Source organism: Caretta caretta, chromosome 6 (genome assembly GCF_965140235.1).
Source record: "Caretta caretta isolate rCarCar2 chromosome 6, rCarCar1.hap1, whole genome shotgun sequence".
Lineage (NCBI taxonomy): Eukaryota > Metazoa > Chordata > Testudines > Cheloniidae > Caretta > Caretta caretta.
In genome coordinates this window covers 100,549,803-100,562,538 of record NC_134211.1, presented here as the reverse complement: position 1 = coordinate 100,562,538, position 12,736 = coordinate 100,549,803, and the positions used below count along the sequence as shown (strand labels likewise).

The window sequence follows — 12,736 nt, the reverse complement described above, 5'->3', positions numbered from 1 at the left end:
GACCTGCAAGACCTCAACAAATACCTAAAGAAGTTGAAGTTCCACATGGTCTCCCTGGCCTCCATCATACCCTCCCTGTATCCGGGAGAATGGTACGCCGCCCTCGACTTGAAGGATGCTTAGTTTCATTTAGTGATCTTCCATGGACACAGATGCTTCCTGCGCATCACAGTGGGATCGGACCACTACCAGTTTGCAGTCCTCCCTTTCGGCCTAGCAACAGCACCAAGGGTGTTTACCAAGTGCATGTCAGTGGTAGCAGCTTACCTCAGGCTTTGGGGTATTCAGATATACTTGTATCTCGATGACTGTCTGATCAAAGGCTGCTCCAGGTCTCAAGTCTAATGGGACATTGCGGTGCGACAGGTCACGTGCCAGTCCTGGGCCTGTTGGTGAACTACAAGAAATCAACATTCTATCTGGTGCAAAGGATAGTGTTTATCGGAGTGGTGCCCGACTCCACCTGTGCCAGAGCTTTCCCATCACAGGAGAGGTTCCGGATGATGGTGGACTTCATCGCAGGGGATCTCTGCGTTTGCTCTAACCACAGCCAGGTACATCTGCATCTGCTGGGCCACATGGCAGCATGTACATGTGTCATCCACCATGCGAGGCTTCAGAATGTGACCCTTGCAGCAGTAGCTGGCGACAGTCTATTCCCAGTCCAGAGAGCACTTGCACAAGGTTGTTACTGTTCCACCAGTGATACTTACATCCCTGCAGTAGTGGACCGACCCCAAGGCTGTCCTGGAAGGAGTTGCATTCGATAGCGCACGCCACTCGGTCAAACTGATATTGGACGCTTCGGCCATTGGCTGGGGAGTGCATCTAGGTGAGCTACAGACCCAAGGGACATGATCCCCAGAGGAGATGACATTGCACATAAATGTCAAGGAGCTCAGAGTGGTACGTCTGGCCTGTGGGGTCTTCCTACTGCATCTGTCAGGCAAAGTGGTGAGAGTGTTTACAGACAATACGGCCTAGATGCTCTACACTCCAGAGGGTGTCAGAGCTGGTCCCCTAATGATACCACCGAGGGGAAAACTTCCGGCACCAGTGCATGTGGCAAGCACACACACCTAATATGGAATGGACACGAGTAACACTTCTAGAAGAACACCAGTTACGGAACAGGTAACTGTCTTTTTCCCAAATGCTTTAGACAAACTCACTGGTAAAGATAAAACATTAAAAGAAGTTTGTTTATTACAGAAAGATTTAAAGTGATTATAAGTGGTCGGCATAAAGGTCGGAGATAGTTATCTAAGTAATAAAAAGTAAACACTCATTCTAAATCCTAAACTTTATCATTCTTAGTAAGATTTGAATCAAACAGTTTTTCTCACTTCATTGGATGTTACAGGCACATTACAATTCTTAATATACAGTCTAAATTCCCTTCTCAGCCTGGGACCAATCTCCCCAGTTCAAAGTTCTTGTCTTCCCAGCGTTCTTGTTGCCTTCAGAGTAGGTGGAGGAGGAGTGAGGTGGTCTCATGATGTCACTGTCCCTTATTTTATACTCTCAATTCATGTCCCTGGAAAAACACTGGTCCAGACATGTCCTGGTGGGCTTTGCTGAGTCAGAGAATTAAGCAGTCCCCATTGTGTGGTGCTTGCACAACTGTCTCTTATTGAATTGTAAATCTCTTGGTTACAATTCCCCTGCTGGTCCATGGTTGTTGATAGTCGTTTAATGCCCGCCTGGGTGTGGGTCACCTCCGTTGTTGTCCCTGGAGAGCTGGCTGTGGGTGTCTCCCAGACTCTCAACATATTTCAATAACAGCCATATAGCAGAATCTCATAACTTCATACACAATAACTATGTATGTACTGTGACAAAGCTCTGTCCTTGCCTTCGTGGATCCTGTGTGTCCTGGCGGATTTCACTAGCTTCAGAGGCTCACTGTGACCCTCCACATAACCCTTCTCTCTCTAGGGACAAGGGTCACAGTCTACTGAGCCATTTTCATCATAAGCCAGCGAGGAAGGTGAGGAGAAGTTGTCCTTCCTTGCACAGTCTCTGTTGTCTCCCAGTCTGTGATTAATCGGGGCAAAGGGGGGGGGAGCCCGGGCCCACCCTCTACTCGGGGCTCCAGCATAGGGACCCTAATAGTATCAGCTATGGTAGCTGACCTTTTAGAAACATGACATGTACAATTCCCTGGGCTACTTCCCCCACAGCAGCCCTCACTTCCTCAAGCTCCACTCCTTACCTCAGGGCCTCCTTCCTTGTGCCTGATATGGTGTGTACTACTCAGTCTCTCCAACAGTGCAACTTCCTCCCACAGCTCATGACATGCACACCCACCTGACTAACTTGGAGGCTTTTAACTAGTTTCAGCCAGCCCCTGATTGGCTTCAGGTGTCCCAATCAACCTAGCATTCTCCCTGCCTTCTGGAAAGTTCTTAATTGACCTGGAGCAGCTGCCATTTCACTTATCCTGGTACCAGGGATTTGTTTAGCCTGGAGCTAATATTATCTATCTCCATCTGGCCTTGCCCCGTCACGGTACATATTTTAACAAAACAATGAGTTTCAGCAGATCATGATCTTTCATATAATAGCTTACAAGGCATGCTTTGGAAGAAATATCACAACCATATACAAAGGATAAATATGAAGTTTATAGGGTGCTACTTTGAGGTATAGCCACCCCCCCCATGTCACACCCCCAAAGCCTCAGACTCTATCTGGTTTCGACCTTTGGCACCTATCTGAACTCCGACTTTGGTATCAGGTTGGCTTATCTTTGGACTCTGACCTCCCAGATTTGACCTGCGTCCTGCACCTGGCCTCTGGCTACCGTTCTGATCCTGGTTTGTCTACAGACTCTGATCTCGGTTTTGATCCTGCCCTGCCTCTGGATCTCAATTCCTTGGCCCAGACACAAACCTATGCCTAGCTGTGACCCACGCTTCAGCCATTAGGCCTAATTATTGGAGACAGTGCCTGATAGCATGTGGCTATATAAAGTGTATTTTGTTCGAAGGGGCCCAGCTTACCAAGCGATCCAGATTGCTCCTTGTGATTGACCTGTCCTCCTCATTATCTATCTCTCTGCCAGTGTTTGTGTCATCTGCAAATTTTATTAACAGTGATTTTGTTTGCTTCCAGATCATTGATAAAAAATAGCCTTTCCCCTGCCCCTTCATGGGGTTCCTGAGTTTGAGCTCCAGCTTGAGCCCCAAAGGTCTACATCACAATTTTATAGCCCTATAGCCCGAGCCCTTGAGCTGGAGTTAGTTCATATGGGTCAGCCATGGGTGTTTAATTGCAGTGTAGACGTACCCTCAGTAATCTTTCCTCTGAAAAGCAGATGACAGAATCCTGGGGGCCTGTGAACATGTTTGAAGTGCAGTTTTATTGTAAGCTTGTGGCTGACTGCTGATCTTGCTCAAGAGGAAATTTTCACATACTTCTTGTTAAATTCCTCACATTGAGTGAAAGTGAGATACATTGAATAGCATTACTGTGCCGTCAAAGCTATTTTTTAGTGTGTACACAGTTTACCATGTCTGACCTCCATTTGGATGGGGCAGTTACTGAGGGAAAGTACATCACGACTGAGGAAACCTCTAAACAAAATCTCTTGTACTTTTATAATGTCAGATTCTGTTACCTGGTTTTTGAATGGATATTAGAATGGTTATTTCAATAAAATTTGAAATGAGGATGTATTCATGGGGATGTAATATGAAATATGCCCTATAATGTTAGATACAGATCTCTTCTTTTGTATCCCAAGTATTTTGTTAATAGTGTCCTTTGTTAGATTCAGACTGTTTGCACTTATCTAGTCCATTAGAGTTTAAGCCATGTTTGAAGAAAAATATAAAATACATAATTAGCTGCCTATCGCAAAGTGAAAAGGTATCCTACCATATCAAGTATTTTAAAAAATGTGTTCATTCTAGAGTTCTGGTATCTTTGAAAATGGTGCCTTATTGTATCGTTGCAGAAGGTTAAAATTGCCCATTCTATTTCTACATTTCAGTACATGTTCATTAGACTTGTCATATCAGCACTTGCAGCACGGCTGTTGATATTGATGCAAATTACTTTGTGCTGGAATGCCTATGGTATGAATCCTTATCTGTAAAATATTTATTGGATCAATGATACAAGATTACTTTCTTCCACTTGCTGTTGCTATATGGATTGTCCTCTTTTCTCATTTTCAGCATTGAATCATCTCTTATGCCATTATTTTCTGTTCTTTCCTTCTGAGCAGACTGTTAATAGTTAAATGATTTTGTTGCAGTTTCACTTAGTTTGCTTCAAAATGTGCGGTGCTTGTGAAGTTAACCTTTCTTGAAAGGGGCAAGTGTCAGCACTGCATAATGTTTGGGAGCATATTGGTCTGCCATACCTTTATTTCTTCAGATACAATAAAAATTTACCTGTAAAGTACTAGAATCTGCTTCAGACTTTGTAACTGATGTCCTAATTTTGAGAGTCTACCCTTGAGAAACTGTAATGACCTTTTTGATTACAAATTGCAGCTATTAAAGTCACAGTTTAAAGTATCTTGATAATTGTAGAAAAATTCATACCACTGGGAAAGATTTCCTTGCTTTGTAAATACAAGGAGTACTTTGTAAGCATTATTTAGTCTTGTGAATTTCATAAAAATGCTCAGTCCTTATGAGTGATGAAGCAAATACTAAAAGCCTCCTTAACCTGCTGGTTTCCTGCAGCAGTTAACAAAGGGTTCCTTGTCTTTTACTTCTTTGCTATGAGACCCTTTCATTTGAGGTTTATTTAAGAGTTGATACATTTAATTCAAGGTTATCAAATTCAGTGCATAAGGTGATTAGTTTGGTTATAACAGCTTCATTGAGTACATTGTATTGAAAGTCTTCTCTAGCCTATTTTTTAAAATATGTAAGTGGAAAATATTGGCATTTATTTCAGAACTCTAGTTTGGCTTGTTAGTCTAACTAGCTAAACCTAAACTAACTCTGTCACTAACACTATGAAATGAAAACACTTCTGAGAACTTTGGGCTTACTGTTCTAGGAGTAAAATGATCAAATGTCAGTTTGCCTTTTGACAAAGGCATACATAGGTTTCAACACAGGAATAGTTCTAACTCGAGCCATTTCCCCATATTACTGGTGCCTACAGAACAGTGGAGCTTGCCTGCTCCTATATATAATTCAATACATTGGTGAATATTCAGGACAAGAGTTGATAATAGCTGGCAACACAGCACTGACCGATTTTTTGGTAGGCTGGGTGCTCTACAAATCAGTAAGAAGATTTTTACCTTTATTGAAATTATTTGGATACATAATTGAGCAAAATTACTATTTTTTCTGCTTTGAAATGGGAAGTGTACACCATTGATATGTGGATTGAATGGTTGTCCAAAGTTGTTGCTGTTTCTGTCAGGCCAAATGAAATGGTATCTGACATCTTTTTGTCCTTCAGACATCTGCCTGTTACATTTAAGATCAGGATATGATACAGAAACAGTATTACTCACTCTGATTTCATAATTTCAGTGTACACAGGTCAGATGCACTAATCCAGCTAGAACTTCCAGCAGTCTTAATAATGTCAAACATAAGATGCAGTTGATGTGTTTGCGAGACCTGACACAGTGGAAGGAATCTGCTTAGAATGGTATCAGAATCACAAAGCCCAGTCTTATTACCTCTTTTGTTTAATGTGTAGGTGAAGGCACTTGGGAAGCTGATAAGGGTTACAGTGTTCTCAATCTCCTGATGGTTGATAGCTCTGTCACCTTTATCATACCCAGATTGAGCCATTGCCTTGTTTTTCCAAGGTCTGTCAAAAATGGGAAACTGGATGAAAGTCAGTTGTCCAAGATGGAAGTGCTAGTGCTGGCTGCTGGTTAACTTCCAGATAAAATTCAAGTAGCTGGTCCCCATCTGTAATGCCCTAATTGACCAGGAAATCCTGAGGGAAATCTCCTTCTCTGAGCTGCCACATAACCTGTATTCAGGTAGAAATCTTAATCTAACAGTTGCAAGTATGATGTTTGTGAGACGGGTTAGGGCATTCTTGGTAGCAGGTGCTTGCCTCTAGAATTCACTGCTGCCGGAAATTCATCAAATGCTGAGTTTATCTGTATTCGGAAAGCCCTGAGAGCTGCACCTCTTCTCAATGGTTTTTGATTTTAAAAAACCAAAAGGTCATAGAATATTAGATCCCAATTAATGGGAAATAGATTTGCCTTAATCTCTGTGACTATAATGTTATAGTGCTCCTATAATGCTATGATAAGTATTTAAATGATAAATTGAAAAATAAAATAATAAACACCACTTTTATAACGCTGTGTTAAATCTCAGTCACTGGCCCTTAATGTGTCTCTACCATGAGTTCTGCATTTAAAGTCCAGAACTAAAAATAATTACCTCCACTGCTGTATGCTTCCTCTGTAATCTGTGTGAAATATCAGCTGGATAGAATGGCTATTACTGTTGTGAAGACTTTTTCCCTTTGACGCTGTTTTTTTCTCTTTATAGATGACATGGCAGAACTTCTCCTTGGGGAGTCAAAACTAGAACAGTTTTTGAAGGAAAATCCTTTTAAACAGGGCACTAGTCCCCGGGGTCCCCGGCCAAAGCTGACCGAGGTCAGGAAACATCTCACTGCAGCACTTGACAGAGGAAACCTAAAGGTATTCACAGAAGTCTGGAGAAAGGGTTAGAAAATTAAGGATATGGTTGGAAGTTAATTGAGAGGAAAAGCTTTATGAGAGCTTCTGAGAACTCAGATAATTCTCTGGTTACAGTGTTCTTGTTAAGCCATTTTATTACTTCCAGAATATCTTCAGTATTTTGGGATTTGATCCCTTTAATTTGCTTATGGAAGTTTGTTCAGACTAATCTAATAGTGAAAAGTTAACATTTAAAAGAAAGCTGTTGACCCCAGGGATGTTTAAATAAAGAATTTTCAAGATGTCTTGTGAACAGCTTATTTACACAGTGACATGATACTTGACACAGAATGCGCTTCAAGGAATAATAACACTTTGCATTCCCATAGTACCTTGCATTTGGTTATGTCAAAGTGCGTCACAGACATTACTGAAATAGTCTCACAGCATCCCCTTCTATTAAGAAAACAAAATCAGTGTAAATATTCAGCACTGTAGTGAAACTGCAAACTTGTTCCATGTTTTGAGGAAAACCATACAAGACGTTTTTATCCTCAATTCTGTTTGGAGCCCATTCTGGCCCACCTTTAGATATTTATCATCAAACTATGATGCTTGGTGTTGGATGTGAAATATATATGTCCTCCCCTTCAAGGCACTTCACAACGCTCTCTCTTCATACCTATCCACTATTGCATATTACTGTGTCTTCCCCTTTGCCTCACCAGTGATGCTCTTTCAACACCCTATTTGTCATCTTCCACAGCCATCTTTGAGATTTCTTCCATGCCCTCCTTAAACTGATCTGTGAGGGTCTCTTCCTGTGAACTCTTTTTCAAGACCCTCCTCTCCACTTACAAGAAATCAACCAGATTAAAATGACTAGGCTGAGGAGCAGATGGGGAAAGCCAGTGCCTAATTACTAAACTTAAAATAACAGTGATAAATTTATAATTCATTATCTTCTTCTATTCCTACCTTCATATATTGGTTGTCATGTTAAACTGTAAACTTCCTGGGTGGCAAGGGTGTGTCATCTTAAATGTTTGTACACCACGGGGGATGCTAGGATCCTAATTCTAATTCAGATTCAAGGATGCTTACATAATCAGATATGAAATAATGTATATTTCCAAGCGTAAAAATGACTGGTTAGAATAAAATCAGTGTTCTGTAGTTTGGTGAGGGACTCAATGTGTGTTTTTCTGTAATAGCCTCCCAAATATTATCTGAAAATTTAACTACAGAATAAAAATAATAAACTGTAATCTGGGAATGAAAAATCTTCCGGGAAGTCTTCCACAATATGTTGGAAATTAATAGGGTGCAGATAACTTTCTGTCATTTTTTAAAGTGTTTTGCCTCAGAAAAAATAGTTTATCTTATGCCTCTTTTTTCTAGCCAGAATTTTTACAAGAAGCCAACTTAATTATGGCCAAGTTAAACTATGTGGAAGGTGATTACAAAGAAGCTCTTAACACTTACGCTAGGGTTGAAGTTGATGACTTGCAGCTTGTTGCTGTGCCTCCTTATAGGCTGAGAATGATTGCTGAAGCATATTCTACCAAAGGTAAGATTGCTCATATCTGTTTATTAATTGTGGTTGATTCTTTCAAATGAAATATTTCTACTTTTATTATTTTTGACTGAAGGAATATTTGTTCATGCTATATCAATTGACACTGAGTTTAGATATCAAAGTGATGGGTGCCTTAGAAATTTCTGAAAGAAACATTCATCCATTTAGATTAATTTGAGTACATGCTAGGTTGGTAGGACTATTATTTCTGTCAGCATTTCTATTCTAGTCCTTCCCCCTCCATCCACCTATTAAACCCCCTTCTGACAAATATGTATTAGTAGTTTTTCAGCAGATTCAAATGTTAAAATTGCACCCTCAACCTAAATGTTACATTTATGTCTGAAATTTTTATTTCCTGTAGATAAAACATAGCACCTGCTATTACTATAATTAAAAGGCATTAGAGAAAAGAAAATATTTGTCTTTATTTCCCCCTCAGTTAACTTTGTGCATTTGACAGCTCTTTGTGTATAGTCAGTTTCATGGTTTCCTTTGTGGAGTCAGTCACTTTTATTTCTTTAGATCTTTCACACACAGCCTGCTGCTGTTAGCTCAGTAACCAAGTTGGCTTTTTATCAATTACACTTGGCCAGGCCGTTCCATAATAATAATAGTAATAATTATAGCAATTATTAAATAAAAAACTGGTATGAATGGGAGCATTTTCTTCCGTGGGATTTTATTTTGGGTCTGTACTGATATGGCTCTTTTTACAAATGTATCCAAAAATTCAAATGATTTGTCTTAATTTTCCTTATTGAGTGGTATCATATTAGTGAAAGTTGTAATTCTTACGTTGTGTCTAAGGATGGCAGTGCCACTTCAGTTTAGAGGCTTCTTTTATGAGCTACGCACACACAGCCTGTAGCTGTGTCAGTGTTTTGAGAATGCAGCGGTTTATGTGGCATTCACTATGGAATTCACTGTGTCTGGATGTTTTTGCTAAACTGGTGTATTAGACCTGGGTTTTGGAATGCATTTAAAATTTCTTGTTATGGCGGGATGAGTGCACAGTGTCATAAGTTATGTTTGCTGTCTTTCAGGATATGGCTCAGTTGTATTTGCTGACAACTGATCAAAGAATTTTTCTAACATTAGTCTTGGAACAGGCTGACTGTTTTCCACCAACTCAGTTCCTGCTGACAAGTATCAGGTGTGCTGTAAACAAAGGTGAGGGAAATAGCAGCCTTGATTCCTAGAAGAGAGAAAAATATACTTCCTAAATCATTGCAATATTTAGATTAAAGGAATTGGTAGGAAATTGAGGATATTCTTCATGTACTTTTAAAAAGAAATCTAGAAACATGTTGGATACTCAGAAAATCAAAAATATAAGAGTGAAGCCATCAACTGCTTCTCTTGGCTCCCCTCCCTTTTCTGAAGCCCATCATCTCCCACAATTCTAGATGCCTGGGCTGCTCTTCTCTCTCTCTCTCTGCAGCTCACAGAGGCAGATAACCTTTTTGGAGCTACAGGGTCTGGCTCGTCCCCTCTGCTCCTGCTTGCTGTCAGTTTTCTCTGCCTCTGCAGCAGCGAACAGTGGCAGTTTCTTTTGCTCCTGTCCTTACTCTTTCAATTTTAACTTTTCTTCCCAGTTTTTTGGCAGTGCTTCTCCAGGCGCACAGTTTCATCACCAGTGCCAAGAAAAGTTCTCTAGTTTCATCCAGGAATTTATTTTCATGCTTCAGAGCCTCAGGAAGCCTACCATAGTGCTATGCTTCCAACTGCTAGGATTCCTGGTGTCATGCTTAGGGATCACTCCATGGGCACAATCACACATCTGAAGTCTTCAAGCCTTCATACAAAATGTGTGGGACTGCTCCCTGGAACACATGAAGGATCAAGTATGGGTTCCAACACAAGTATTCAACTCTTTGCAGTGGTGGTCAGCCCATGATAATATCTGTAAAGGCTTGCTTATCTGCCTTCCAGATCCTTTAGTTCTTGCAACCAGGTCTGGGGAGCTCACTTGGAGCCCCAAACAGCCTAGGGCCTCTGGAGCATATTTAAACAGCCAAGGGGGAACAAGGAGTTGGGCACTACACACAGAAGCAGCGGAAATAGTGAGGTGGGTGGAACCGTTCCTCCTTTCTCTCAAAGTGATCCACATCAAAGGGGACCTGAACCAAAAGGCAGACTGGTGCAGCAGGCTCAGGGTCAACAATTCTGAGTAGTACCTGAATCAGGAGTTTTTCTATCTCATTGTTCAAATGTTTGGCCTCCCTTCAGCCAACCCATTTGTGAATCATATGAACACAGAGGCCAAAATATTTCACAGGGGAGGCAGATCCCAGATCTATGGGGGACAGTTGCCTTATTGCACAGTTGGCTGCAGGGCCTACATGTTCTTCTTCAAGTGCATGCATTTGTCCATTCCAGTGTAGGTGTATGTGTGCCCTGAGCACAGTTGCTGGAAATTTTCCCCTTAATGGTATCCGTTGGATTGGTTCTAGTGCCCTCTGGTGTTGTGCGCTCATAGTGCTGGTATAAGGGGCCCTGCTGACCCTGCCTTCCTTCAGTTCCTTCTTACTGCCCATGATTGTTGCTGGAACTTCTCATTGCTTAGGCACTCTTCTCTCTTGGTGGTTTTTCTAACCTTTTAATGTAGATAGTGCTCATAGTTTTTAGTAGTTAATGTAGTTTTGATGGTGTTAGATAGTTTGCATGCTTCTGCTCTTAAATAGCAGAGTTGTCCTTCGTCCCAGTGCTGAGGCATGCCTCAGTCACTGGGGTTTAAGCCTTGTGCAGCAAATCTATGCCTTTGAGCGACCCACACTCGAACTGTCTCAAGTCTTAATGGAAGCTCATAGGACTTCCAGTGTGTGGTGACACACTGGAATGCGTTACCTAGGGAGGTGGTAGAATCTCCTTCCTTAGAAGTTTTTAAGGTCAGGCTTGACAAAGCTCTGGCTGGGATGATTTAATTAGGGATTGGTCCTGCTTTGAGCAGGGGGTTGGACTAGATGAGCTCCTGAGGTCCCTTTCAACCCTGATATTCTATGAAGGACTGCTGCCAAATTTGTGGAGTTGAAGCCTTGGATCCAGAATGACTGCGCTACTCGTTTGAAGGTTTTCCTCATGGAGGCAGCCTTAAGACAGGCCTTGGAACCGAGTTCGGACTCGGCTCTGAACACAGTGGTACAGAGCACTCCTCCATCAACAAGGGCCACTTGGCACCGATCATCATCTTGGGTGCCTAAGAAGAAACAACAGCAAGCACCAGGAGAGGAGCCAGTCTTCAGTGTCAATGGACAAAGGAGACAGGGATAGGGCGAGACCTGTTCTGGGCCACTCTTCATCCCTGATGCCACACTGCCAGGTACCCCCGACCCTGGTACCGCAGTGTCCTACGATGCCCACTCAGTTTGTGATCCCATTGACACCCTCCCCCCCCCCCCCAAGCCTCTGCAGCTGCAAGTTATCTTCTAACCCTGCCAGGACCGCCAATGTCCCTAAGTGACAAAAAATCGATGCCAGCACCTCATCCAGCACTGTGTCAGCTGTCCAAGGGGAAACCATCTCAGACAGCCTCTAGGCAGCCTTCATTGGCACCCAGTGGCACGGCATCCTCTGGTCTCCACAATGCACCTCTTCCTCCTCATCAAACTCAGAACCAGAAGTGTACTCCCTCTGCCAAAACAGCGAACGCTGCTGCTCCCCACGCCATTCTCACTCCATTACAGCATCAAGTTCGTCGGGACATCCGGGTGCCTGACTACTGTACCCATGGGGCCCAACCACCATGCAGTGGCCGTTTTGGAACCTTTGGGGGTTTCTCACTTCCACTTCTCACTTCCACTGATGGGGAAATGCTCGGAGCATAAATACTTTGTTCCGGTCAAGGGGTACAAGTTCCTCTTCACGCACCTCTCGCCCCTGGGATCATGGGTGGTTGTGGTGGCCAGTGTGGGAGACCGCCAGGGACAGCTGAGCTCTACGCTCAAGTCAAAGGACCCTAAAAAGCTAGACCTCTTTGGATGCAATACTTACTCTTCAAAGGGCCTGCAACTTGTATAGCAAACAAGCAGGCCCTGCTGAGGCGCTACGACTTCAACATGTGGCAATTCTTTATTAAATTCAAGGATCTTCTCCCCCACGACTCCAGAAAGGAGTTTTCATCCCTAATTGAGGAAGAGAAAACTGTACCTCGGGCCTCCCTGCAAGCAACCCTGGATGCCGCTGATTCTGCGGCCAAATCAATGGCAACTGCAGTGACAATGCGTAGGGGTTCCTGGTTGCAATCCTCGGAGCTCCCTCAGTACACTGGTATAGCAGACCATTCAGGACCTCCCATTTCAGGGATCTTCTAAGAGCAGACGGATCCTATGCTGCATGGCCTCCAAGACTCCTAGGTGATCTTGAAATCCTGGGGCTCTACATACTGGCAGGTGCAAGGAAGCAATACAGTCTGCAGCAGCCAAGCCATTATTTTTTTCAGACATCCAGGCAGGACCAACAGAGGTGAAGGAACAGAAGTTTAGTCTCAGCCCCCCCTCCCCCCCCCCAGTCATCCTCAAAAG

The 12,736-nt window shown here is 42.7% G+C and overlaps 1 protein-coding gene across 6 annotated transcripts in view; it reads left to right on the top strand.

The window, feature by feature from the left end:
- The window catches only part of TTC7B (tetratricopeptide repeat domain 7B), a 294,267-nt gene that overhangs the window by 23,256 nt on the left and 258,275 nt on the right, over nt 1-12,736 (top strand). For 5 of the 6 annotated variants that reach the window (XM_048852692.2, XM_048852695.2, XM_075129830.1 and 2 more), the window contains 2 exons: nt 6,501-6,655; nt 8,036-8,204. The exons of the other annotated variant lie outside the window; for it this stretch is intronic. In XM_048852692.2, the coding sequence (XP_048708649.2) occupies nt 6,501-6,655; nt 8,036-8,204 (324 nt within the window). The remainder of the gene's footprint in view (nt 1-6,500; nt 6,656-8,035; nt 8,205-12,736) is intronic. 6 annotated transcript variants of the gene reach the window in all.